This window comes from Atractosteus spatula, chromosome 2, assembly GCF_055471065.1.
Source record: "Atractosteus spatula isolate fAtrSpa1 chromosome 2, fAtrSpa1.hap1, whole genome shotgun sequence".
In the NCBI taxonomy this organism is placed as follows: Eukaryota; Metazoa; Chordata; class Actinopteri; order Semionotiformes; family Lepisosteidae; genus Atractosteus; species Atractosteus spatula.
Window position 1 is genome coordinate 38,811,900 of NC_142707.1, and position 25,649 is coordinate 38,837,548.

Sequence of the window (25,649 nt, forward strand, 5' to 3'; positions counted from 1 at the left end):
GCTAACACTTAGTAGTTATGTATCTTAGTAACTTGCACTTTTGTAATTCTCTATATTTCTGCCCATTTCCTCATCTCTTTCCATAAGCTTTTTGTTTATATTTTTTTAATCCTAATTAGCCCAATTATTTTAATAAAATGAAGCAGTTCTGGTTTGAATTCATGCAGATCAACCTCACAGCTATCTTGAATTTAGGTTGTTAAGCATTGTACTAATTATCACATTAGCTTGATTGTGTTTACAGAGGACACTCTTTTAAGGGTAAATGTGGTGATTACCATGAGATCGCAAGACCAGTTTTATACCTTTCCTAGAAACACCTTACCTGTTGAGTAACATCTAGAACATGTGGTATGGGTCTTGCATTGGAAAGTGCACACAACAGGGTCTAAGGTCTAATCACATATGCTATTCTTTTAGGATACATACATGATTGACTGGAGGTTCAGACAACCATCCAAAACCATCTGATCCACATACAGTATAGTATATACAGACAAGGTCCTCAAAGAGCCCTGGTTTGTTTGTACCTGGCTTCCTCCTGTGATCATCTGGGCATTCCTGCATTCCTGTTTCAGAAAATGGTAAGAATGGTAAGAATGAAGAGAATGGGACTGTTTGAAGACAAAAAATATATCCAGTGCTGACCTGTGCAGTCTTCCTTCCGCCAATTTCTCTGTTCCAGAAAGTCAGAGCAAGGGAAGCCCTTTCAGCAGCACTACAGAGAAATGGAACATTTGCATCAGAAGTAGGAGGACAGAGGAAGGTGTCAGTGAGACAACTGAGGTACTGTGCTGGGATTTCTTTTCCTTTTTTTGGGTAAGGCAGAAAAAAATTGGCCTCGAGAGTAGAGACTGAGTAAACATAGGCAAAGTAAGCTAAATAATACCATATAGGGTTGTTTGCTTGGGCTGAGAGGAATAAATGAGTTTTGCTGGCCATAGAGCATTTGAGGCACTGTTTGGTAGAAATGTTTCTTATATATTTTAGTTTTTCTTATATAGAAGGGAATCTCTTTAAGAATATAAAGGACATTAGAGTGGAGAGAAACAATTTTAAAAAGCCTTTCATATCCCCTTTATTGGAACACTTTATTGGGGATCACTGAAAGACCAGTAATCTTCTCATGGCCATTGCTGAGACATGGGTGATTGAACTGTGCCACTACCTACTCCCTATTTGTGTGTTTTGTAGTTTTTTTTTCTTTATCTCTTCTTTTACCAGATATTCCTCATCTTGTATCTATTGGGGCCATTTTGGATAGCAAAGGTCAGTTACTGTGAGCAGGAAGAACTTTAACGTGCCCTTTATTTTTCTGGGGGGGGGGGGGGCTTTTGCCATTGAAGACGTTTCAGCTTACTCTCCTTTATTTTAGAGTTTGACTGTGGAATCAAATTTTCACTGTCTAATCTAGTTTTGTGTTTGTCTGTCGGTGCAGATGTAGCTTCGGAAAATCTGAAGGCTAATGGAGCACCTTCTCTAGGGCAGTTTGTTTCACTATTGACAAAGCTTGGTAGAAACTGTTGACCTTCACCAATTCAATATTCTACATAAGTGGTGAAGGCATTAGATTTTGGACAAAGAATGTGGTGGCCAGTTGATTCATCGCTGTGCTGCATGTTCAATGGAATTTCTTCCTCATCATGAAACAAATACCTCTGTCCTCATGTCACAGTCGACATTCCTCCCCTAGTGGGCGCTTCACTACTCCTGTCATTAGTTCCGTGATTGTTGCTATGTTCCCCAGGTGTAGCCTGTTATGTCTAGCTCCTCCAGTCCTCGGGGCTCAACATTAGGGTATGGATGTCGTGAGGCCCACCTAGCACCAGGATACCCTACGTCCGTCTCCTGAGGGCATAGGCCTCATCCCTGACACCTCCCGTGTTCTGAGCCTGGGGTCTAGAGGATCTCACCCCGTCATCCCAGGACCTCCATGTTTTGCGTGTGTTCATGTTTTCCCCCTTCCCGGGGATTTTAACCTTGTCGCGTCAGAGGATGGATTTATTGTTGATGGACTCGTGGACTGTGCCCTGACTTGCCTTCGGACCTGCTCGGATTTGGATGCCATTCTTTGTCTCCCCTGCTCACCGTCTCATGGACTGTCACTGTTATTTTGTGCACCATTGAACCCCTGTGTGTTTTCCTATACCATGCCTCCTGTTTTCTCCAGCTCTTACTGCATCGCATAGGGTCTACTACAAAACCCGATAGGGACTGCAGACCCTGTAGATTGTTGTTGGAACATGATCAAAAAAATATCACTATGCTGCTAGCTTGCCGTAAATATCTTGACATGTGCTGTCATCAGGTTGCTGCAGAACACTGGCAGCCGAACGTGAAAAGGGTAATCTCTACTTCTACATTCCCCAGTGGTGTGTGTAGTGTGACTTTGTGAGGTTGGGTTCCTCTGCAATGAAACTGTGCTGGATGTGGTGCCAAGTTCACAGGAAAAAGAGCAATAGCCTGCCCTAAAGTTAAACAACCTTTGCTACCTCCCAGGTCCTTCTAGACAGTTTAATCTGTTGTAATGTGTGTCCTCTTCCGCTGTCTTTGACACCAGTGTACCACTTTTGAGTGTTGTGCATTCTTCAGCAGGAGATAGAAGTATTGCTCAATGTGCCCACGTTAGGGAGTAAAATCTCATTGGTTGCAGGTGATTACAATGATTACAATGCTGGCAAATGTAGAAGACCAATGCCCAACCAATAGGCTTTGGAATGGATGTCATATGTTTAGTGCCACCTAACCTAAACAGAGCGATCCTGTCAACTTGCACAAGCACTCAGAGGCCCCTTGGCATCTGGCATACACATACCCCTTGGCATACACAACATCTTTTTTTGTCCTGACTTGAACAATAGAGGCTGCAGTACCATTGAATTAAACTTGACGATTTCATTCAAGTTTCAACTGAGAAACCCAAACAAAGAAATATAAGCAGTGCAGTGCAGTCATTTTTAAATTTGGAATTATGGTTGTTGATTGGTTGTGACATCATCAGGAACAGTGATCTTCTCTACCTGTCAGGCTTCTCCTTGGTTGGTTATCGTCTGGATAATTGATCATGGCCTCTGACTCAGGTTGCAGTTCAGATGGTGTTTCTTCGCCACAGAGGCCACCATTCTAAACTGAGCAACTGGACAAGCGAGACTTAGGGATGACACTATAAAACCAATAGTGATTTTGAAAGATGTGCAAAGTTCTGTGTCTGAGATAAGAGTCACAGATCATGGATCAATAATATTCTTCACCCTACACAAGTGTCCACTCCCAAAGAAATGCAGGTTAAGGGTTGATTGGGTAATCTAAATAGTCTCTTTCCAAAGATTTTCAAGTTAATTAAAACTTGAGGAAAGGTTTGTTCTAAGTGTAACCACAGGACTTAAAACTAGATGACCTTGATGAGCCAAATGTTATGAAGAAATATTAAGAACTAAAACAGAAGATATTTCTAGTAATAACCTTATCAGGAATAGTCAGTGTCAATTTACAAAGTTTAGCTCTCGTTAAGATACATCAGGAAAATAATACAAGTATACCTGTCATATGGTATTGTAGCACGAGTTTATTGATACTCAAAAGAAACACTGGAGTGTAGAAAATCAAATTGTAATGCTTTCTTCTAATGTAAGGTGGGCTAATCCTGAAAGGAACTGCACAAATTCTAAGGAACAAAAAAGACCCAGGAGTGAACATATCCTTAGTTGTTAGGAAATTCAGCTCACACACTTTACTGCCAAAACTCTTTGCCAGATTGTCTCCATCCCCATTGCCAGGGCAAAGTGCTGCTCAACGTTCTGGCACTCTAAGCTCTCCTCTGGAACAGACAGCCACCCCGCTCCCAGTGTGTCTCTGCCAAATATCCAGTGGGAGAATGGTGACTGCTACACTACATTAACATTTCCAAAAAGCTTTTCATGATGACTTATATAATATGGAAATTAAGGTGGAGTGCATTTAAGACTGAGAATAAGAGATGTTCTTATACACAGAGGGGTGTAAGGAACAAGCTACCTACCCACACAGTTGAAGCATATAGTCTGGTTTATTTCAAGAATTATATGGAGGGATCCTCTTAGCAATCAAACAACAAGAAAGGTTATAAATACGAAGAGGTGATTGTGCCCATTTTTAGCTGTTATTTAATAATATTAATGTTTTGGACATCAAGGGTGTGTGGGGAAAATCTTGTTCAATATAAAACCAAGAGCTACAGAATTCTGTGCCTATATCACAGTTATGGAATACTGTTTCCTAATATCAGCTGCTGACAATCTAGGGAATACGCTGATCCAACAGAACAGTGAGGCAGAATATTCTTTACACAGATAATACAAAGTAAGCCTGGAGTCTGTATACTTTTGCTAAGAAAATTAAAAAAAGATAAAAATGTTGACCATAGTTGTGCAATGGTACATACCTTTATGTTTAGATGTTGAGAACCCCAGGTGTAACTGACAACATTTCTAAATATAATTCTCTTGCCAGTATGGCTGGTACTGGGAGCTAACCTAACACCCCAATTATTAAAATGAAATCTTCTCGATCCAGAAAGGTGCACTTTCAGAAAGTCCCGAATCCAGGTCTAGTCAATCAAGCATAACCTGCATTGCTGGTGGGAGGAAAAGTATCAATTTTACATAAATAACAATGTAAATAAAACTATAGAACTTGTTATAAAATTAACCTAATTTGTTTCCTTTTGTTGTTACCAAAAAGGTAATGTAAGGAGTCTTGCAAGAATATTATAATAATGTATAATATATAGTATAGTATAATAATATACTGCAGAAGGTGCCCAAGGATTACGTACAGTTTAATCTTAGTTTATGTACTCTACATTTAATGTTGCAATGCGTTTGAGAGACCCTTGCAGTTTTGCCTGAAAAAAAAAAAACATTATATGCACATCTACGAAGATGAAACATTACTAGTAAATACTGTACATAAAGACGACGACCATCTAGACAGAGCCAGGAATAGAGAAGAAAACACGTATGTAAAGTCACGGGGAAAACGGTGAGTGAAAAGACAATTGTCTCGCAAGAGGCCGCATCTTGCAGCGACAGCAGGGGACTAGATGACTCAGCAAAAAACATCCAGCTGTAACCACAGACAGTATGAAAAACCACGGATTAAAATACAAAGTGGATTAAAGTAAAAGCATTATATTTAATATAAACAGACTTTTTACATTTTTCATTTGCATTTTCTACATTGTAATTCGCCTTCCGGTGACTATAACGAGTCGCTAACTCTGCTGCTGCTGTCACAAATCCATATTACAGCATTATTTACAGTATGTAAGCAGTTTTATGGTAATAAAAAATCAAGACTTCAAACTTGATTTGAACTTGTGTTACATACAGATACGCAAAAAACATTTCAGTATATATTTCTTTCATTTGACTTGATTATTTGATTAACAAATTAATCAACCTGTCTACTCAAAAATTACATTTTCAATGTTTTGATGAAAGCATGAAGACTGAAGAGAAAATGTCTTACATGCAAATGTATACAGCAGTTATAAAACTTAGCACAAAATATTTTAAATAAACACCAATTTATAAAGGAGTAGATAATTGAGGAGAAATAATTAAAGACGTGCAAAAATTTAAGTTGTTGGTTGTGAGGAAAAATATTGATCTCTGATCTGCAAAAAGAAATGTAGTTATTCATTGGGGTGCACAGATAACATTGGACAACTGAATTCAGTGGATTCATAGAACCATACAAGGTAACATAAATAGTTCTTTGAAGGGTCAGATCTTTCTTCTGTTCTTTTTGGGCCCTAACCATTTGTTCTGCGTTCTAACTCTAAAGTGTGTTTGGTGATGAGAATTGCTAAATGTCCAGGGTTTCAGTCCTTCAGGTATTAGTCTCAACTCTGATCTTCACTCCGGCCGGTCTGAGAAGTGAATCTAACAATGGGAAGTTACGTCAAACCCACCTGTGTCATAGCAGCAAAAGAACAAAAAACAATATAATTGACCAATCGCTAATCAGCACAAAAAACATGAACGAATCAGCAGCTGCTGAGGCGGGGATAACATTGTTGACATGACTGCTAAATCGAAAGCTATGCGGCTGGGATGACAGAATCGTGTTCTTAAGCGCAGGGTGCGGACCGGTAGTGTTCATGATTTGACAGAAGGTAAGCGTTTGAAAATGCCCTCTGGATACATGTGTTTTTGTTGGCTGTCGATGACCGCTTCAGTGTTTTATGTTTTGAATCCGGTTTCCACCGCGCTACTCCATTGTCATTGAATCCGGCTCGAGGCGGTTTGGACACATTGCATTAGCAAGTCGATCTCAAGACCGAGAGAAACGCTGCTGTTGTTAAAACCTAGTGCACACTCCAACCATCTGTTCATGTTTTGGATTGTTTTAAAGGAAGGTCAGCTGTAAATGACACTTTTAATGGGATTCCCTCCTGTTTGTCCCGGGGCAGTTGCCAGTAAAAATGGGTCACTGGGTTCAGTAAAGCGCAAAGCACATGATTTGTGTGGCCAGAGCTGACTGCATTGCACTTGCAGAATAGCCAGTTACAGTATCCGTCGCGTTAGTGGATTTCTAGCAACATTTATTTTAAATTTGTTTCAGGCATTTGCCTTATTACCAAATGATGTAGTGAGGCCGTCCCGAATTAGCTGCTGCAGTTGGGACTGCGAAAGAGAATAAAATCGTCTTCTGTCCCCGCAGATGCAGTGAAAACCACCTAGATCTGAAAATACTACTTAATTATGTACATACCAGTGTTATAAAATTGAATGCCATGTTTGAAATTTAATTAATTTTTGGCATCAGGAATTGGGACTGAAGTTAATGGGTGTGCCCAGTTCAGGCCCATCTATTCAAGCGACAAGAGTCGATAGTTTTTGAAGTTTTTTTTTCTTTATATAGTACATCAGTACTATTTTACTTTTAGACGGTAACAAAACACTTTTGTTGACGTGAAAAGATCTTGAGTACAAATTTTGTTTTCCATCTGTGTAAAACTGTTAGCATAAAGCAGTGGGGTGCAAATTAAGAAAATGTTTAATAAAATGCAGCTAACATTTCATTTTTACTGCTTCTGACACGTATGTGTTCCGCTTACATATCGTTTTTACGTAGTACAACTGTAGACAACTGGAGAACTTCAGTGACTTTGCAGCCTCTCATTTCCTGCAGCGGCTGTCTCAAGCCTTTTTTAAGACTTGAAGATCACTTTTAGAATCGAAATGCAACCTTTTAAAAATGCGATTTCTTCCAAACCCAAAGCTGTTTATACAGTATGTAACACTCACCTGTAATTGAACAGAGAATGCTTTGAAGTCGGCGTCTTAGTTTGAGATGGCCAGTCTCATAGAGCCCATCAGATAAGCATCTGATCTGCAAGGCAAGTGCTACATTTGGACTTGATGATTTCCATTTGGCGAGTCACAGTGGTTAACATTGGCCCTGGGTTCTATTCCAGACCTCAGTGCTACCTGTGTGGAGTTTGTATGTTCTCCCTGTGTTCACTTGGATTTCCTCTGGGTGCTCCAGTCTCTTTCCAAAGTCCAAAGATATACTGTAAGGTTATTCTTGAACTTACAAAGGTGACAATTTCAGGCATCAGATCTAAATGTTGTTGATACGGTATACTACATAACACAGTGGTAATTGATATAAGATGATAATTCAGAATGATTTTTTCCTACAGTAAGTGCAATAAAGCCTGAAATGACATCTGTTATCACCTATAGTGACTGCTGAAATGCCAAACAGAGCATTCTTGTTGGCTGTTGTGATTTAATCATTTTTAACATTTTTAAATTAATTGAACAAAGTGTCAGCAACCACTGTCATTGCCTCCTTTACTTCTCCAATGGTAAATGGTTTCTTCTGTTTTACCAGTGGATGGCTAATGCCAAGTTCAAGTTCAAGTTCATTGTCAGTATACTCATATACAGGTATATGGTATAACAAAATGCTATTTAGCTGATAAGTAGTACAAAGAAGAGAAAAAAACAACAATACAATTGTATAACAAAAGAAAGACAGAGACAACAGGCAGTGTGCAAAAAAACAACAGCAGGCAATGTGCAAAACAACAGCAGGCAATGTGCAAAACAACAAAAAGGTAACAGGTTATGTGCAAAAAAACATCAGATGTGCAAAAACATGCATCAACAGAATAAAATAAAGGGATAGAAATTATGGGGAGTGAGCTTTATGACATGTAAGGTAGAGGTAGATTTCAATGTGTGTTTGAGTTTTTGGTAAGAAAGAAGGCACTGAGGTTCAGATCATAGGTGAGAGTGAGAGAGGCTGGGAATTTAATAGTTTGATAGTGCGGGGGTAAAAACTGTCTCTGAGTCTGGTAGTCCGGGCCCGAATGCTCCGGTACCGTTTTCCAGATGGTAGCGGGTCGTACAGTCTGCAGCTGGGGTGTGTGGGGTCTTTGATGATGCTTCGAGCTTTCCTCAAGCACCGTCTGTCATAAATGTCCTGTGTAGATGGGAGGGCAACCCCAGTGATGGACTGGGCAGTTTTCAACACCCGCTGTAGGGCTTTGCGGTCAGCAGTACTGCAGTTTCCATACCACCCTGTGATGCAGCCTGTCAGTGTTCTTTCTGTAGTACATCTGTAAAAGTTAGTGAGGATCTGGGGACATATCTTAGCCTTCTTCAACCGTCTTAGGAAGTACAGGCGCTGTTGCGCTTTCTTGATCAGATAGGTGATGTTGAGAGACCATGTGAGGTCCTCGGTGATATAGACGCCAAGGAATTTAAAGTTACTGACCCTTTCCACTTCAGTCCCGTTGATGTGGATAGGGGCATGTCTGTTTTGCAGTTTCCTGAAATCAACGATCAGCTCCTTGGTTTTGCCGACATTGAGGGTGAGGTTGTTGTCTTCACACCACGTCATAAGGAGATTGACCTCCTCCTCCTCCCTGTAGGCCCTCTCATCGTCTGTGATCAGACCTACAACTGTGGTGTCATCTGCAAACTTGGAGTTGGAGTTGGTGTTGTGTTTGGCCTTACAGTCGTGGATATAGAGGGAGTAGAGCAATGGACTAAGCACACACCCCTGGGGGACCGCAGTGTTCAGTGTTAGTGTGCTGGAGGTGTGGTTTCCAAGCCTGACAGCCTGAGGTCTGCCTGTCAGAAAGACCCGAATCCAGTTGCAGAGGGTGGTGTTGAGACCCAGTACACTGAGTTTCTTGACTAGTTTCTCTGGAATGATGTTAAGTGTTAAAAGCTGAGCTGAAGTCGATGAATAGTAGTCTTGCGTATGTGTTCTTTTTGTCCAGATGGGATAGGGCAGTGTGTATGGCAATGGAGATTGCGTCATCTGTGGATCTGTTGGGCAGGTAGGCAAACTGGTACGGGTCTAGTGTGTTTGGAATAGTGCCCTTAATGTGCGTCATGACCAGTCTCTCGAAGCACTTCATAATGACAGGTGTTAGTGCCACTGGTTGGTAGTCATTAAGACATGTCACTGTGGTTTTCTTTGGTATTAGGATGATGGTGGTTGTCTTGAAGCAGGTGGGGACTACGGTTTGGGCCAGAGACATGTTGAAAATGTCTGTGAATACACCCGCCAGTTGATTGGCGCAGGCTCTGAGGACACGACTGGGTATGCCGTCAGGGCCTGCAGCCTTGCGTGTGTTCACTTTTAGCAGAGATCTCCTCACCTCATCTGCATCTAAAGACACCTTCGTGCAACGTTTGCCTTTGGCCAAAGGTTTAGAAAGGAGTGACGTCTGTATTTGACAGAACCAGGTGATTGGTGGAAATTTCCTGGCTAGTCTATGGCATTATTGATTTGTCAAAGTGTTTTGGAATTCATTATTTCAACATGATCTTGACCTGCAGATGCAAAACAACTCCAAAACAAAGTTTTTTCCCCAAAATATTTCTCAGTGGGCATATATGTTTTTCCTATTTAAGATTAATTTTTTATGTCATACATAATGCAGATGAGCATGTCCATAAAGTTCAGTTTTTAGTTAATCTGAGTTTAAGATGGTTTCAGTTGTTATTCAAAAGATGGTTGAGTCTCACTTCTTTCTGTGGTTATGGTCTCAGAAGAAGTGTTATCCTTGCAGCCGAGCTGTGAATGCATGCAGATGACTTTGGTAGTTCTCATTCACTTGTGTCACTGCTGGTGTGGCAAGGTACTCTTGTGTCCCGTTACTAGAACACAATAGAAGTAGGTTTAAAATTCCTAATAATGGGCTCTCCAGTAGAAAGTGATAGATTAATTGTTTTCTTGATTCTTTTATAGGCATCTGCCAACTTGTGGAGGTCAGTGGCCATTTTTCTGTAGTGTACGGACAGCTCTCTGACTTTAACTGTGATTTACTATCTTTTACTGCTTAAGATTTTGTGTGTGTTGCTTCCATTTGTAATCCAAGGCAACAGGGGATCTTCAGGAATCAATGCATACTGTATGTTTTGAAGGCTACCAAAGCACTTCCATTTTCCAGAGTGTTATTGTATATATGCTTTGTTACTTTTTTATATAAAGGAATACTTAAGAGAGACACATTTTTTCACACTCCTGTTTTTGCTGGAATTCAGTTATTTATGACTTACAATATTGCACTGTGCAGTGATATTATGATTACAGTATATAATTTTTTAAAAGTGAGAAACATTATTTAGTCCCCAACTCATTCTGGTATGTTATGTGTTTTTTTTAATGAAATAGATGAGGAAAATTGAGCCCAACCTATTTTTTTGGGTTTTTAGGGTTGACACGCAATTTACATGTGGGTGAAAGTTTTTGAGTACCCCGTAAAGCCAAATTTGTGTTTAGTCAAATTGTACCATATTACCCTTCTAAAACCTCCCAACTAACCTCTTATGGAAATTCAAGATTTTAACTAGAAGTATAAAAATAGTAAATTAAGCAAGTGAAAGAAAAAGATTAACAAATTTTTCTCTCGTGCTTTTTTTTATCACACAAATGCTTTTTCATGCTGGATTCATTGGTATATTTGAAAAAAGATCCAAATTAACACAAATTAATTGGTTCTACAGGTGCCTTCAGCTTTTCTCCAGATTTCCATTTCACCTGTAGACATGGACTACTGTCAAGTCACCTTTACAGTAAGGGGAGCAACATCTCCAGGTAGGAGGACTAGTTTATGGTCCTTGAGGGTATATTTTCTAAAAGTGTAGACATTAAATGCCACGTACTGCTGGGAGTCGAATCCAAACTATTTTTCAAACCCAGATTTAGCTAGACTTGAGTAGAGCCACAGAATGAGGATAATGCATAATTGTTTTTTGGAAGTACAGTATTTATAGAGAGATTTGTGCTTTGTTTGTCATAATGTTTTGCACCTACTAGAACATTAGTAAGTAATTCACCAAATAAAAAAATGCTTAAAAGTTATGTGGCAGCATATGGTGATTACTTCCAGTGCATCTCAGCTCTTGCGTGCCTTTTACAACAAGTTTATATATTCTCAGCCCGGTTTGCTACATTTTTGTCTAGGTGCTTCAGTTGTCTCCTACTTCCTACCATGACATGCTGGATAAGTTAATTAGTGTCTCCAATCTGTCCATACGTGTTTGCTCTACAGTGGACTGATGTCCCAGGGTGTAGTCCCAGTTTGTGTGCCATGATTCCCAGACAGGCTCCAGGGTGCTTGATCTTTACCAGAAATAAGTGGGTTTCTGGTAAGATGAGATAAGATCACTTTATTAGCCATATACAATTTCTTGCATTAGGAATTTTAATTTTCATACCATGAGACATACACACAGATGGGGAGAGAAGCTTGGGATCAGAACGCAGGGTCAGCCATTTATATGGCGCCCCTGGAGCAGTTGGGGTTAAGGGCCTTGCTCAGGGACCCAACGGAGTAGGATTCCTCTGCCGGCCACGGGATTTGAACCGGCAACCTTCCAGCCACAGAGCCACCACTCCGCCCACAAATCAAGTGCCCGAACAGGGCCTGAACAGGTTAATGGATTCTTAGAAAGATGTTATAGGTACAGTGTTGGTTTTGTTTGCAAGCCTCTGTCTTTACAGCCCTACCGTGGTTTAGGTAAATAATACTATGATCCAGGCTGTTCTGACTTGACTCAGGAGAAATCAATCTTCCTTCTTATTTTTTTGTGCTCTGGTAATATTCACAGTTCCAAGTTAGAAACTTAGCATGTTTTTTTAAATTGTGGTGATTGATAGATTATAGATTCATTGTTTAGGCTATTATATTTTTTGTACCATGACGAACAACAGTAAAGGCATTCTAACAATGTTTAAAATAGACGTATCATTACTAGTCAAAACAGAATGCATCCCATTTCTGGTACTGAAAGCAAAAATATAATCTTAAAAGATAAGTGCGCTGTTAATAGTGTATGATGAACAGCTGCACCAGCCACTTAAAAATTCAGGTCAAAAGTTACTGTAACTATTTTGTTTTCCCTGTTGTGTTTTATTTCTTGCAATATGTCCTAGACATGGTCTCATTTAGATTTTTACAGGCTTTTTTAGATTAGAGTATTTTAGTGATTTAGAAAGGCATGTCATTTAGTTGCTTTTTCTTTATTAATTTTAACTCATTAACCACAAATAAAGTTAAATACTTGGATTTTTTTATTTCCTCAGGTGAATTTATAGCAGTGGTTGGCAGCTGTGGGACTCTTGGGGGTTGGTGTCCACAGAAAGCGGTGACTCTGCTGCCTGATGAGGATGATGGGTAAATGTCCATCTAAGAACAGTTTAAAAAAATCATCTCCTGTTAATATGTATGTCCTGTTGCCTTTTAAATGTTTGTTCATTCATATATTTTTAGTTTGTTACTAAGAGTATCTCATGATAGAACATTAATACCTTGCATATCACACTGAAGGCAGCTGTCTTAACTACTTCCAGCTAGTGAACATGTATCTCTGATTTCTGAGAGCTCATTTTATTTTGGAATCTCCAAATCGCCTATTTTTCTTGACACATTTTTTGTAGCCTCTAATTGTGAATTTCACAAACCATAACTTATCAATATTTAATGCTGTGACCCTTGTACCTGATCATGTGTGCTTTGCTCCAAATGTGGTATCCATTTTTGTACCTCAGTTGTATCAGACACCTTACAGCAAAACAGACATCGACTAGAGGAGGGGTGTGGTTGCTGTTGACAGCCCGGCAAGTCACAGGTCACACCTGCTGTTGTGCAGCCAGTCCAGGATATCCTGGCTGTCTCAAGTCTCCCACAGTGTCCACAGGAACTCTGGTCACAGTCAGTTAGTGATCTAGCTCTGTCTCAGTCTAGCAGGTGTACTCTATGTGCATGTAAGCCTTTGATCCAAGTCACTCTTTTAGTTCATTTTGTGAATACTTTTTAGTTTTGTTTTCTTTGTTACTTTATATTAATCGGAAGTTATTTGTTTGCTTCCAACAGAACTTTGTGGAAAAGAACAGTCAATATTCCAGAAGGGACCCTCTCTAATTATCGCTATTTTAAAGGCTTTTTTCTAGAATCCAAGGTGAGTTATTTATTCACTATCAACACAATTTAGGTTATATAGAACATTACTGTACTTAGACTAACACTCTCATTGTAGTTTTATTTCGTTTTAGGTGAGAGGGGGTAAGCACATAAAAGTAAGTCTTAATTATTAAAAGGTCCATCTTCTAACCACACTGTCCAATCATCCAGTGTGGTTAGAAGATCATCCATCTTCTAACCACACTGTCCAATACAAAGTTGCAGGACAACCAGAGCTTACCCAAGCAAGCAACAGGCACAAGGCAGGATAAACCCAGGACAGTACGCTGGGCAGACACACAGACACAAATACCCACACACTCTCCAGGTCCAATTTTCCCAGAAGCCAATTAACTTACCAGTATGTCTTTGGACTGTGAGAGCAAACCCACGCGAATATGTACAGTATGTATATTTTGCTTTGCACCTGTTGATTGCCAGGATTGGCTCTTGGTCCCCTTTTGGATAAAGCAGTTGGAAAATGGGTGGAGGATTTGTTCCTATTGCTGCACCCTAGAAATTCTTGGAATTCACATATAATTTTAGCATCTGATCCAGGCATGGAAAGGTTAACCTTTGTAAGTTTCAAACAGGGTAAAAATGTGTGCAGGTGATGAAATTTGTCCCCTGAAAGCAATCCCAATTTCTTTTTTAATGAACAGGGTATGATACATTTTAGTGCATTGCAATTGCTGTCATTTTTAATAAATCGCATTTAGCACTCTTAGTTTTTATATCAAGTTTACTTTGCAGTCCGCAGTCAACTTTGAACTGAAAATGGTATTTGTATTTTGTTCTCAGTACTTGTACAGCTCATATAGAAAATTAAATCATTTAAATCTTCACCCAGCCTCACCATCTGGCTGCTTAATATGCTTTGCCATGGCAGTGTATGGCAGACTCAAAGAAAGCTGCTTTGTTTCTCACACTGTAACTTATGGCATAATATGGAATACCACAAATACCCAAAATCTTCATTATTGATCACAGAGGTAGCCTTGGCCCAGAGAAATAGTGGCGTGAATTAAGTCCAGATGTAGCAAATTGAGGGGCAAGATTTTGGTAGCACATTATTATTATCCCATTTTCCTGAAACCTCCACTGAAAGCACTTAACAGGCCTAATCACCACAAATGTGTAGCCCCCACTTGGATGATGTGATGGCAGCCAAACTGTGCCAGTATGCTCACCACACATCAGCTGTCAATGGGGAGGAGAGCACAGTTGTAAGGCCATTTCAAAGATGGGGATTATTAGGTCAGGACCTTGATTTTACATCTCATTCGAGGAATGGCACCTTTTGTACAGTATTGTGTCCCTGTTACTACACTTGGGCATTAGAACCAACACTATGTGCTCCCTATTGGTCCCACTAACACCTCTTCTTGTGGCAACCTTAGAGGTCTGCCATCCAGGTACTGGCCAGGCTCACGCCTGCTTAGCTTCAGTGGGTTACCACTTGTGAAGATATAGCTGCTTGCAATAAGGTGACCATTTATGCAGTGAAAAAGTGTTAATCCCTTTTCAAATTTTCGAAATGCTAGAAAACCCTCATGTTACTGAATTGAAGCAGCTTGTCATGAAGGAATGGCCCACAGATTCCTACACAGCGATGTGAGAGACTGATCACCAATTACAGGAAGGGTTTAGTTACAGTTATTGCAGCTAAAAGTGGTGCAACTAGATACTGAACCTAAGAGGGTATTAACTTTGGCACACCGGAACTTTGCATGTTAGATGACTTTGGTTATGAAATACATGAAACTAGCAGCAAAGTTGTTGGTGTTATTTGTTCACCCGGACTACTTTTATATAGCACTAGGACCCCCTTGAAGCTCTGTTCAAATTCAATGGCAAAAATGTACAAAAATGCAGAAGATGTGAAAGGGGACAGTTATTTTTTCATGGAACCGTACATATATATATTTATAAATAGAATGTTATAAATGTGGTAAATAATATGCTTAAATATATTTTAAAATGTTGTATTTGTTTTTAGAAATGTGACAGAACTGATTCAACCGTTTAGAAAGTCTAATTTTTCAATTGGTTTAATTTTTCATCCCTAAATTAAAGTGTGATTAAAGTGATTTTTTTGCCTCTGTTTGCATTACATTTCTTGAAATGGAAATATATTACGTTGACTAATTAATCAAGTTTTCCAATCTAAGTTTTTTGTGGCTGACCAGTTGATGGATTGGTAAATGTTAGAGCTCAGATTTTGTTGGAACATTTTATTTTGCATAAGAGTGAATATTGATTTTTATCATTTTTATCATTAACATGTTTGACATTGGAATTGCAGAATGCAGGTGATCCATGTCAAGTGATAGTCAATAAGTGGGAGACCCATCAACATCCACGAGCATTGAACACTTCAGGTATGTACAAATTGCATGGTTTTGATAAAGTGTATGACACGTTTATGGTTTTGCTGGAATTTCTTAGGAGTGGATGTGGGAGTACGTAAAAGAAAAAAGCCTCTTAAGTGCAGTTGTTTAGTACCATAGAAAACAGAAAAAATATTTTAAAACGTTAGTTATAATTGTTAAAGAATACATTAAATACACACTTAAATACTTAATACATATATGTAAAAGTATCATATTTAGTGCTGAAATAGTTTTGATTTGCTCCGACTACCCAGTAACAGACATCAGCTGTGTCAATACATATACTGAGCATCAAAATAATCCTGATCATTCTATGAATGCTTGTTTTTAGAAGAATAAATAATAAAGATATAGATGTTCATTACATGTTTTTGATGGCATTTTGATTCATGTATCATTCATTAATGACTGACATTGATACAATAGAGTGAGCATTAGCATTAGCATTAGCATTAGAATGTTGCATTAGCACTAAGTTACAACATTAGTGAGAGATCTGATCGGTCCCAGGTGATTTAACCTGTTTAATGTCAGGCTGGCAAAAAATCAAGAAATAAAAAAAAATCACAGAAAGGAACCAATATACCAAAGAAGAAATTAATCTTTTTGTGTTTTCAGTATGTCAAAAACTGAAATAAGTGAGCACACTGTTGCTTGCCATCTAAGATGTTTGCTGCCAGTAATTTCTAACCTGGAAGGATGATAAACAGATGATAAACTTCTGTCAACATTAGGCCATGTGTCAGCAGGAGACTAAAAGTCACAACACCAGTCCAAGATCAATAGGGAGGTCCAAATGTAATAACTACAGACTATAAAGAACTCCACTTGTGGTGACTGATGGCAGCATGACTACATGCCTCTACACTGATGGAAGTCCTATGGCCTCCCTTGCTACCTTCATGGATAGACCAGATATTAACACATTCCAGCAGAATGTTACATATTTGCTTATGTAACAGATGTTTTTTCTTGCATGGTGAGAATGTTTCAGTTACATTGTGGATGCCCTATTTGTCAGTTCTGAGCCCCAGTGAGCATTAGTGGGATGAGGTAGGATGACGTGTTATCTAGGGATTGATAAACAGTAAACAGCCACATGCTTGTGCAAGCTGTACAAGAGGAATCCTGCATATACTGTAGCATCTACAACCTATGTTGCTTCTTCTATTCTGTTCTATTGCTCTTCTATTTACAGTATGCTGCAAGTCTGTGATTTTAACAGTCTACCTTTTGTTGATGATAATTTACAATTGATAAATGATAATTTGCCTATGATACCTGTTCAATAAAAACTCCTGCCTAACTTTTTCTTTTGATGTTGTAAGTGATGTTTCTTTTGATGCTCAGTATACTATAAATTAGCATAAATTTATCCCAGAATCTCTTTCACAAACAGTGATAAATGGAGCGTGTTCTTTAAACCTTACTTAATTAGAGGGTTTTACTTTTCTTATCTTTAATATTTACACAACGCTATTTAGTAATATGAATAAAGTGAATATAAAAAACAAAATATTTACCTTTTTTTATTTTGCATTTGACTTTTAAAAAATCAAAGTTTACTTAAATAACAGATGCTTGTGTTATTTCCACTTGCACTTCCTTTTCTGCAGGCACTGAGATACATGTCTAAATTTAAAATTTTTACTATAACCTCTAGATATATCATTAACCTTCAACAAACTGTTGAAGGTGACCTGTGTTTGAAACCAAAATAAAGTAATTATGTACGTACACTTAATGTCCCCAATTCAGGATTTAGGGTTTTGATTAAGTCCACAGATTTAGCAGAACTGCAAATCCAGAAATCTCTTCAACTTTGTTTTTGGTGCATCTCTTGTTTGCAAATTGTCTTTTCTGGAACAGTTCAGTTTAAAAAAAAAAGTTTGTGGTCTCAATTTACATTTTTTTTCTGAAAGCTAATACTGAAGTCGTTTGGTAAATACTTTATTTTTGAAAATTAAATTAATGTAGAAAAAGGATCTATGGATCACTGTTAGATACATATAGTTAGATACTCTAGATACAAGTACCTCTAATTTGTATTCAGTTTCTGAGTGGTATTAAGTGATAGACTTGTATTCAGAAGGTGTTTATACTCAATCTTTTACAGCAAATAGGTCAACATTTATCTTGCATCCTGCAAAAAGGCAAGTCTTGATTTGTTACAATAGTAATAGTAATGGCTTAAATACCTTGCAGTTTCTTACTTCTGCTTGCTGTGGTTTTCTTTATGACAATCGTGTCTTCAAAAAGTTTTCATTAAAGTCTAATGCAGGCCTTGGCTTCTTTTGTTTATTAAAGCAAGCTTTGGTTTTGATCACTGTGAGTTTTATTTTGCACACTAAAAATGGGAAATAACAATAAAAGCATCACCAATTTTTAAAGGTCTTTTACTTTATTGTAAGCATAAAAGACAAACATTGTAATACAATTTAAGTCCTGATTATTGACCTTAACTGTTGCCTTTGATGCTGGCTGTCAGTCAAGTACGTTGTACACTTCATTATGTGCCTCCTAGGAAGTCTGTTTCATGGTTATTTCATATTTTTGTTGTTGCTGTCTGGCAAAATCTGAATTAAATGTCAGTAAATTAATCTTACAAAATACTTATGGAACTTATTTTTATTGTGATACTATGCCCTTGAAAACATTTATTTTAATTAATAAAAGAGATTATCAGTGTAAAAAATATGACTGCCACTGGTAATCTCTTTTTTATAGACAGTCAAGAAAACCTAAATCCAAATGTAATTTAAAAGTAAGTAGGCTGTTAATATGCAGACTTGTGATGGGAGCAGTCATGCCAGTGAAATACATATGTAATGTTTTTTTGCGTGGTCATTGGCTTTGGGTTCTGTGCAATTCATAAAGGCAAGCAACCAGATTTGGGCATGTTTCTGTTTGCTCTGTTTTTGTGTTTGTCAAGGCTTCTCATTTTAATATGGCAAAGCAGCCTGTGTTATAGACAGCACTCAACTGAGGCAAATGTTTTGTAATACAATGTACTCTTAGTTATTTTGAATATTTTATATTTTATCACAAAAGCTAACATTTTTAAATGCAAATGCTCTGCTATGTTTGTCTTTCTTTCCTTTACTTCAGATTATTCTAATATTAATTGTGTATTATTATCTTACATTTCTTACATTTCAGAACTGGAGCTAGTAGTCGATGATGGATATTTTGGTTTTTACAGTAAGTATTGCATAAGTGTGATTGGAAGTATCTTATCTGTCATCTTAACCTTGTGCTTTTTTATGAATGGCAGACTTGTATTGCTTATTTAGGTATAATTTATATCAACTTCTGGAGGTAGCAAAGGAAGAGGTAAAGGTTTAATCCATGCTGAAATAAACCTGGAGAAAGCTCCACAGCCGAAATACTGTTTCTTTTTTTTCAGCATGGAATAAACCTACCCATGCTGATGTAGCTACCTACTTGAACTTTTGGAGGTATATTGCAATATCATGTTTAATTTGTTTAAATATTATACTGTACAGGAATTAAAAAATATAATTCTTAATTCAGACATACTTTGTTTCAGGCTAAGAAAAACATATGTCCTCTTGATGTACAATACTAATATTGTTAAAGTTTTAATTAATAAGGAGTACATTGTGAGCACTTCATACATTCAACCAAAATCAACAATATCCTGCAACCATTTCGTTGTTTATATCCAATACCTTCACATTAGGATGCAAACTTCCCTATGGTGCACCAATTCATGACATTACAAAATTATGCATATAAAATGTTTAAACTTAATATTTTATTCAAAACTTATTTGCTCACACAGAAGTTAAAAAAATAAATGTGATTATTCTGTCAGTATTCAGACCTGTGAACTCAATATCTGATAGAAACATTTTTGGCAGCGGTTAGAGCTGCACATCTGTTTGGGTATGTCTCTATCAACTGTGCACATTGATATGGTGCACTTTTTGTCTGTTCTACTTGGCAGACTTTATAATACTTTCTCAAGTTGTTTGAGAATTGCCTATGGACAGCAGTTTTCACGTCTTTCCATAGATTCTTAGTAGTATTTAAGTTAGGAATTTGATTTGGACAGTCAAGGACATTCACTTTCGTATTCTTAAGCCACCCCAGTGTAGCTCTGACCTCGTGCTTTGGGTGATTGTCCTGCTGAAAGGGGCATTTTTTATCCCAATTGTAGGTCTAAACCATGTTTTCCTCTAGTATTTAATACCAGTACTTATGTCCCTATCAGTCTTGACAGCCCTGCAATTATTAAAACATAATGCTGCCACCACCATATGTGTCAGTAAAGATGGTGTTGACTGAGTGATGCACTGCATCAGATGTAACGCTTTTGTTTACAGCAGTAAGTTCTAATTTTGTCTGACCACAAAACATTTTGCCACATGTTTACAGTATCACTTAAATGCTTTGTTGCAAACTTGAGACGAGTTTTCCACTCTGCCATATGGGCCTGCTTAGTGGAATGACTGCAAGTTGTTGACCTTTTATTAAATCTCAGCCACTGAAATCTTTCAAAGTTGGTGTTAGCCTCAAAGTGGCATGTCAAATCAGTTTTCTCCTTGCCTGGCTGCTCAGTTTAGAAGGACAGCCTGATCTAGGTAGTTTCTGATTTGTATGATACATATTCCACTTCTTACTTTCTCTTAATTGTTTTGATCTCTGGTTGTCATGGTTGAATTCTTGCTTGAAATTCTGAGGGACCTTACAGAGATGGAGGTTCTTATTGTAAAATCAATGTGGACCATTGTTAATGCACACAAACTGAGACTAATCGTGTGGTTTGTTAGGGTAATTTTTTGCACCTACTATAAATTAATTAGGATTTGCCAAAGCAAAGTGTTTGAATATTTTGTAGCATCATGACTTTATCGTGACTTTCTTTTATATTAATTATCTATTTAATTATTTCTTAAGGGTGGCATGGTAGCTCAATGGTTAGCATTGCTACCTTGCAGCGCTGGGGCCCTGCATTCAATACCAGACCTTGGGTGCTTTCTGTGTGGAGTTTGTATATTCTCCCCTTACTCGTGTGGGTTTCTCTCGGGTGCTCTGGTTGTCTCCTACAGTCCAAAAACATACTCATAGGTTAATTGGCTTCTGTGAAAACTGGCCCTGGTGTGAGTGTGTGCCCTGCAATGGACTGGCATCCTGTCTAGGGTGTAACTGGAGACTCCGTATTATCAAAATTAAACATTAACTCAAGCCAAACACCAGTTTTCCTTTGTTTTAGAAGTGAAATGAACCAAACTGGTGATCAACTCACGTGTTTCAAATAAATAAGCTGTTTGGATTTCTCACCGGCAAAATGGTTTCTCCCGCAAACCTGTAGGACCCAAACTTTGGCATGGCAACAGGGGTTGGCTTAGTAGTGCCTATTTCAGGATTGCGCATGCGTGTATTGATTGGTATGAAGATACCATTAAAAGGTGGTAGTATTTTCTTAAACAACATTTATGTACATAAAAGAAGTATGATATATTATTTTTTGTAATAATATGTTCATTGTTTAATTGTGTACTTAATGGAGAATTGTGTATATCAGAATTCTGATTATTATTTTGTAAAATTATTTTTTGCTTTATAGTGGAATATTCTAGGGGGAGGAGTTTAACCTAGAAAAGGAGCTCTTCAAGATAAGAGGGGGGAGATAGGAGAAAGTGGATTGTGGGGTAGAATAGGAGCTGCCTAAAACAGTCTAATTTTATAGTAATTAATGTATATATTATTGTACTATAGCTTTGGGTTGTTTTCTTTTTTCCTGGTTAGTTTGTGGTTTTCACTTAGTTTTTTGGGGTGTGGAATTTGAGAACACAGTTCCTCGTAATAAACACCATTGCACATCTTTGCATTTGTGGCTGTGCCATCGTTATTGTTATATTCTATTTACGCCTCTAAACTCTGCAAGGAGGAGACTGTGATCCTGCCTTGCTTGCGTTGCCTGCTGATATAGTCTGTGGCTCCACCACACCCTGAATTAGAAGAAATGGTTAAAAAATAGATGGGTTATTATTATTTTTGCTTTTAATATGTGGAGTTGGTTGTGTACAGTATATAATGGATATTAATTGCAACTTCAGAGTATCATGACTAAATTTAAAGCTACAAAATCTATAAACTGCAAGGGTCTGAATACTTTTGAAAGGCACTCTAATGTACAACAATAATCTACGATCAAAGTGAGAAACTATTCTTTGAAGTGCTTTTATTTTCCTAAAATGTATTTTTATTATAGATGACATGGAGTGTGTAGATTCCGGGTGGCTGACATGTCAGACAGAAATTCGCCTTCGCCTTCATTATTCTGAGAAATCTCCAGTATCTATTACAAAAAAGAAGTTTAAAAAATCAAGATTCAGGTAAGATGGTTTGCGCCAGCTTTAAATTACCAAACAGTTGTACCTAGTATAAATTGACATTGTCCAGGAACAACTTGTGGTGTTCTTTTGCAAATGGATGAAAATTGTGTATTTTGTGTGCTAGAACAGGTTATACTGGTTAAAGGTATACTAGGTTATACTCCCTAACAGACTATACTGAGCGACAAATGTGATGCACATTTTAATGTGTTTTTAAAAGTTATGCGTGCTTCATATTTGTTCAGACATAAAAATTCAAAATTGCATGCTTAGAGAGCCAGTTATAAATTGTCATTTTAAATGATAAAAGTTATAAATTTTAATGTTTCCATTACTTTTTGTAATTTACAAATTAATTTTGTTTCATTCCATAAAAAAACTTTTTTCAGTTAACAGAATAGGCTCATCTTCTTTCTTTTTAGAGCACAAATATACAGAAGTTACAAATGAAATGAGACTATTTGACCCATTTAGCTTGTTTGGTTCTTCAGTTGCTAATTGATCCATGGATTTCATCCAGACATTTCTAGGAAAAAAGGAGGGTATCTCCTTCAATAACATGACTTAACATGGCTTAGTTCTACTTCGGTAATTTTCTCAAACTGAGTATATCTGGCTTTAATGTTTTAAGATGTATAGTTTTAGAATGTGTGGCATTTTCTTTGTAAACTTGGTCCAGGCTGAAACTGACATTGGAGGGCTTTGAGGAAGATGATGAAGATGAGCAGAGTCCTACCTCTTGGAACAAAATGACAACCACACTGGAGATCAGTCTGATCAGCAGTAATGGGTATAAATCCCGTCATTCTCAGCCAGATTGTGGGTATGCACTAGAGCCAAGCCAATGGACAGAGTACAGTATTCATACCATGGACCCAGACAACTTGGAGCTAACCTTTGAGTTCTTCGAGGTAAGTCATTTTTTGTGTTTTGAATCACCAGCATATTTGTTTAATGCACATGCAGCCTGGCTTCATCATTGTAGCCATATCAGGTTGTGCAAATACTATCAGGTTGTACAAATATTCACCCTTAGCACATGGAATAATTTGTCAAAGATACTAGATGGTATCAGTGAACACACTGAAGTATTGAGGTTTTAATTCTCAGTCCAGTTATAGTGAATATATTGCCTTACCCTGGTGAAACTGTTTCACTCGGATCCCCTTTCAAAACCTTTCTTGCAGCTCTCCTTTTAGATAATTATCCTTAGTGGTTGGTTGCCTTTAAGGTCATCTGAATATATACTCAGTATGGTTTGTGCAGGGAAAACATCACTATTTGATTTAGAAAGTCAATGACAAAATCATTTAGTTCTTGGACTAGAATTGCTTCACAGAAATTATGAAAATCTTTACACTCTTCATTGTGGAAAATTAAGATGGCTGTTTTAGTAGTCTGGTCTCATCAAATGTGCCTTTGTAGAAGATCCATAACTTTGTGAAAGAAAATAACTTTGAATGAAACATTTTAACTAGGAATATCAGCTCAGCAAAATAACTTATCTAGTTCTTGTCTTTTTGCAAGACAAATCTTTGAATGTCTTTCCAAAATCTTTCCAAAATTTAAAATGGCAAAATCTAAGAACTGACTAGAAAAGTAAGTTAGAATAGAAGCGAGCAGTGACTCTAATTTTGCTAGTCGTCTCCTTATGGACTAACATGTACTGTACTTGCAATTCACATACAGATCTCCATGTCTAAAGATATGATTGCTTGGAAGGTTACTTGGAAAGTCCCATTGTAAGAGGTTATCTCATCTTGGAATGTTTACATTTCACAATCCACTATATCCAGCTGCCTGTGTCACAAAATGGGTGAAATATTGGTAGTTAAGGTCTTTCGTGTATGCATAATAGTTCCAATATATATTTATGCCCTTAATACCACTCGGTATATTTAATTAATCTTGTTATCTGATGGAAGTTGAAGATATCCTTCTGTTTTAACATTGTAGGAGGATCTAAGTGAGAAAGTGGTTCAAGGAGATGTGCATCCTGGTCATGTGGGCACGGCCTGTTTATTGTCTTCCTCTTTTGTGGAAAGTGGCAAAGACACTGGAATCGTCACACTTCCTATAATGGGCAGAAACTCTAGGCAGACCATCGGAAAAGTCAGAGGTAAATTTAAATAGCATTGCTATTTCTAGCTTTCAAAGCTTGAGTTCACCTTGAGGTCAAATTTTCATGTGCATGTGCTGTGACAGAAAAACTTTAAACAAAAAAAAGGTTAAAATTCAAAATTTTCCTGGTGTCACTTTTAGGAAGCCAGTTTAAATTTAAGGAAGGAGTAAGTCTTAAGCACAGTCCAACTCCTAGAGGGCCAGTGTGTCTCCCGGTTTTCCAAGTAAAATTAAAGCACCAGCTCTTAAAAGAGTTGAACGAAGTTGGTACACTGGTCCAGTTAAGCCAATAACAACCTGATTTAAGAACCTGCCCAGCTGGACTGAAAAACCATAGACACACTGGCCTTACAGGACCAAGACTGGAGATCCCTGGGTTAAAATAAAACAGGCTGATGATTAGAATTATTTTGTATCAAGATCACTTCTTGAAGTACTAGCTTGTTTTTAAATTTTAGTGTGTAACAAATCTAAAGATTAAGAATTAACACAGTAGATGGAAGAAACTCATTGCTGTCTTAAACCTTCCTTTTTCTATTATACTTTTAATGGTCTGATCATTGTGTTGCAGAATTATGTCCTTTTTTATTTAAAAAGGCAATAATCTGGGTAGCCACTAATTAATTAATATGGGAATCCTTTAGGTACAGACATACAGTACATATGTGTTTACTGTTTGTATGTTTAAAAGAAAATAGCAAATTAAAAGGATAAGATCACACTAACAAATTCTTCTATAATTTAAATAGTAATATTAGGGTTTACCTGAAAACTTTCAATGGGAGTGTCTCAAGGTATAGATAATTGCATTTATTTTGTAACATACTCTACTACAGTATAAAGAAGTTTGTCATCCAGCATCACATTCTTAATCAGGTGTGAGAAGTATCAGATACATCGAAAAGAACAAGGTAGTCTAATACAGGTCTTAAATATTATTCAGTTTTGACACATTGACGTAGATGAAATATCACTGGAATTCAGTGAAATATAGATTGTGCAAAATGGTGTGTCCTTGATTTTTGTTTGTTTTTCTTTCTAGTGGACTACATTGTAATTAGACCAATTAAGGATTTCATGTGTGATATGATTTCTTCATATACAAAATACTGGAAAAAGAGGAGCACTTTGGATGTAGGACACAGAGGATCAGGGAGTTCACACGCTGCTAAGTACGTCCAACTTGTCTACTTTGTTTTTCTGGTTGTTTTTGGTGCTAAAGTTATTTTTGACATAAGGTTGTGGGGGTGTTATTGGTTGAGAAGAGGTTCTAACGTTACAAAAGAAGGGCAC

The 25,649-nt window shown here is 37.6% G+C and overlaps 1 protein-coding gene across 1 annotated transcript in view; it reads left to right on the forward strand.

Annotated features, from left to right (window-relative positions):
- Nucleotides 1–6,043: 6,043 nt before the first annotated feature.
- Nucleotides 6,044–25,649, forward strand: part of gpcpd1 (glycerophosphocholine phosphodiesterase 1) — a 40,975-nt gene continuing 21,369 nt past the window's right edge. The window contains exons 1-10 of the mRNA XM_088907336.1: nucleotides 6,044–6,157; nucleotides 11,019–11,109; nucleotides 12,601–12,691; nucleotides 13,391–13,475; nucleotides 15,783–15,858; nucleotides 19,030–19,071; nucleotides 22,112–22,235; nucleotides 22,915–23,146; nucleotides 24,192–24,354; nucleotides 25,399–25,528. Of these exons, the coding sequence (XP_088763462.1) occupies nucleotides 11,061–11,109; nucleotides 12,601–12,691; nucleotides 13,391–13,475; nucleotides 15,783–15,858; nucleotides 19,030–19,071; nucleotides 22,112–22,235; nucleotides 22,915–23,146; nucleotides 24,192–24,354; nucleotides 25,399–25,528 (992 nt within the window). The 5' untranslated portion in view covers nucleotides 6,044–6,157; nucleotides 11,019–11,060. The remainder of the gene's footprint in view (nucleotides 6,158–11,018; nucleotides 11,110–12,600; nucleotides 12,692–13,390; nucleotides 13,476–15,782; nucleotides 15,859–19,029; nucleotides 19,072–22,111; nucleotides 22,236–22,914; nucleotides 23,147–24,191; nucleotides 24,355–25,398; nucleotides 25,529–25,649) is intronic.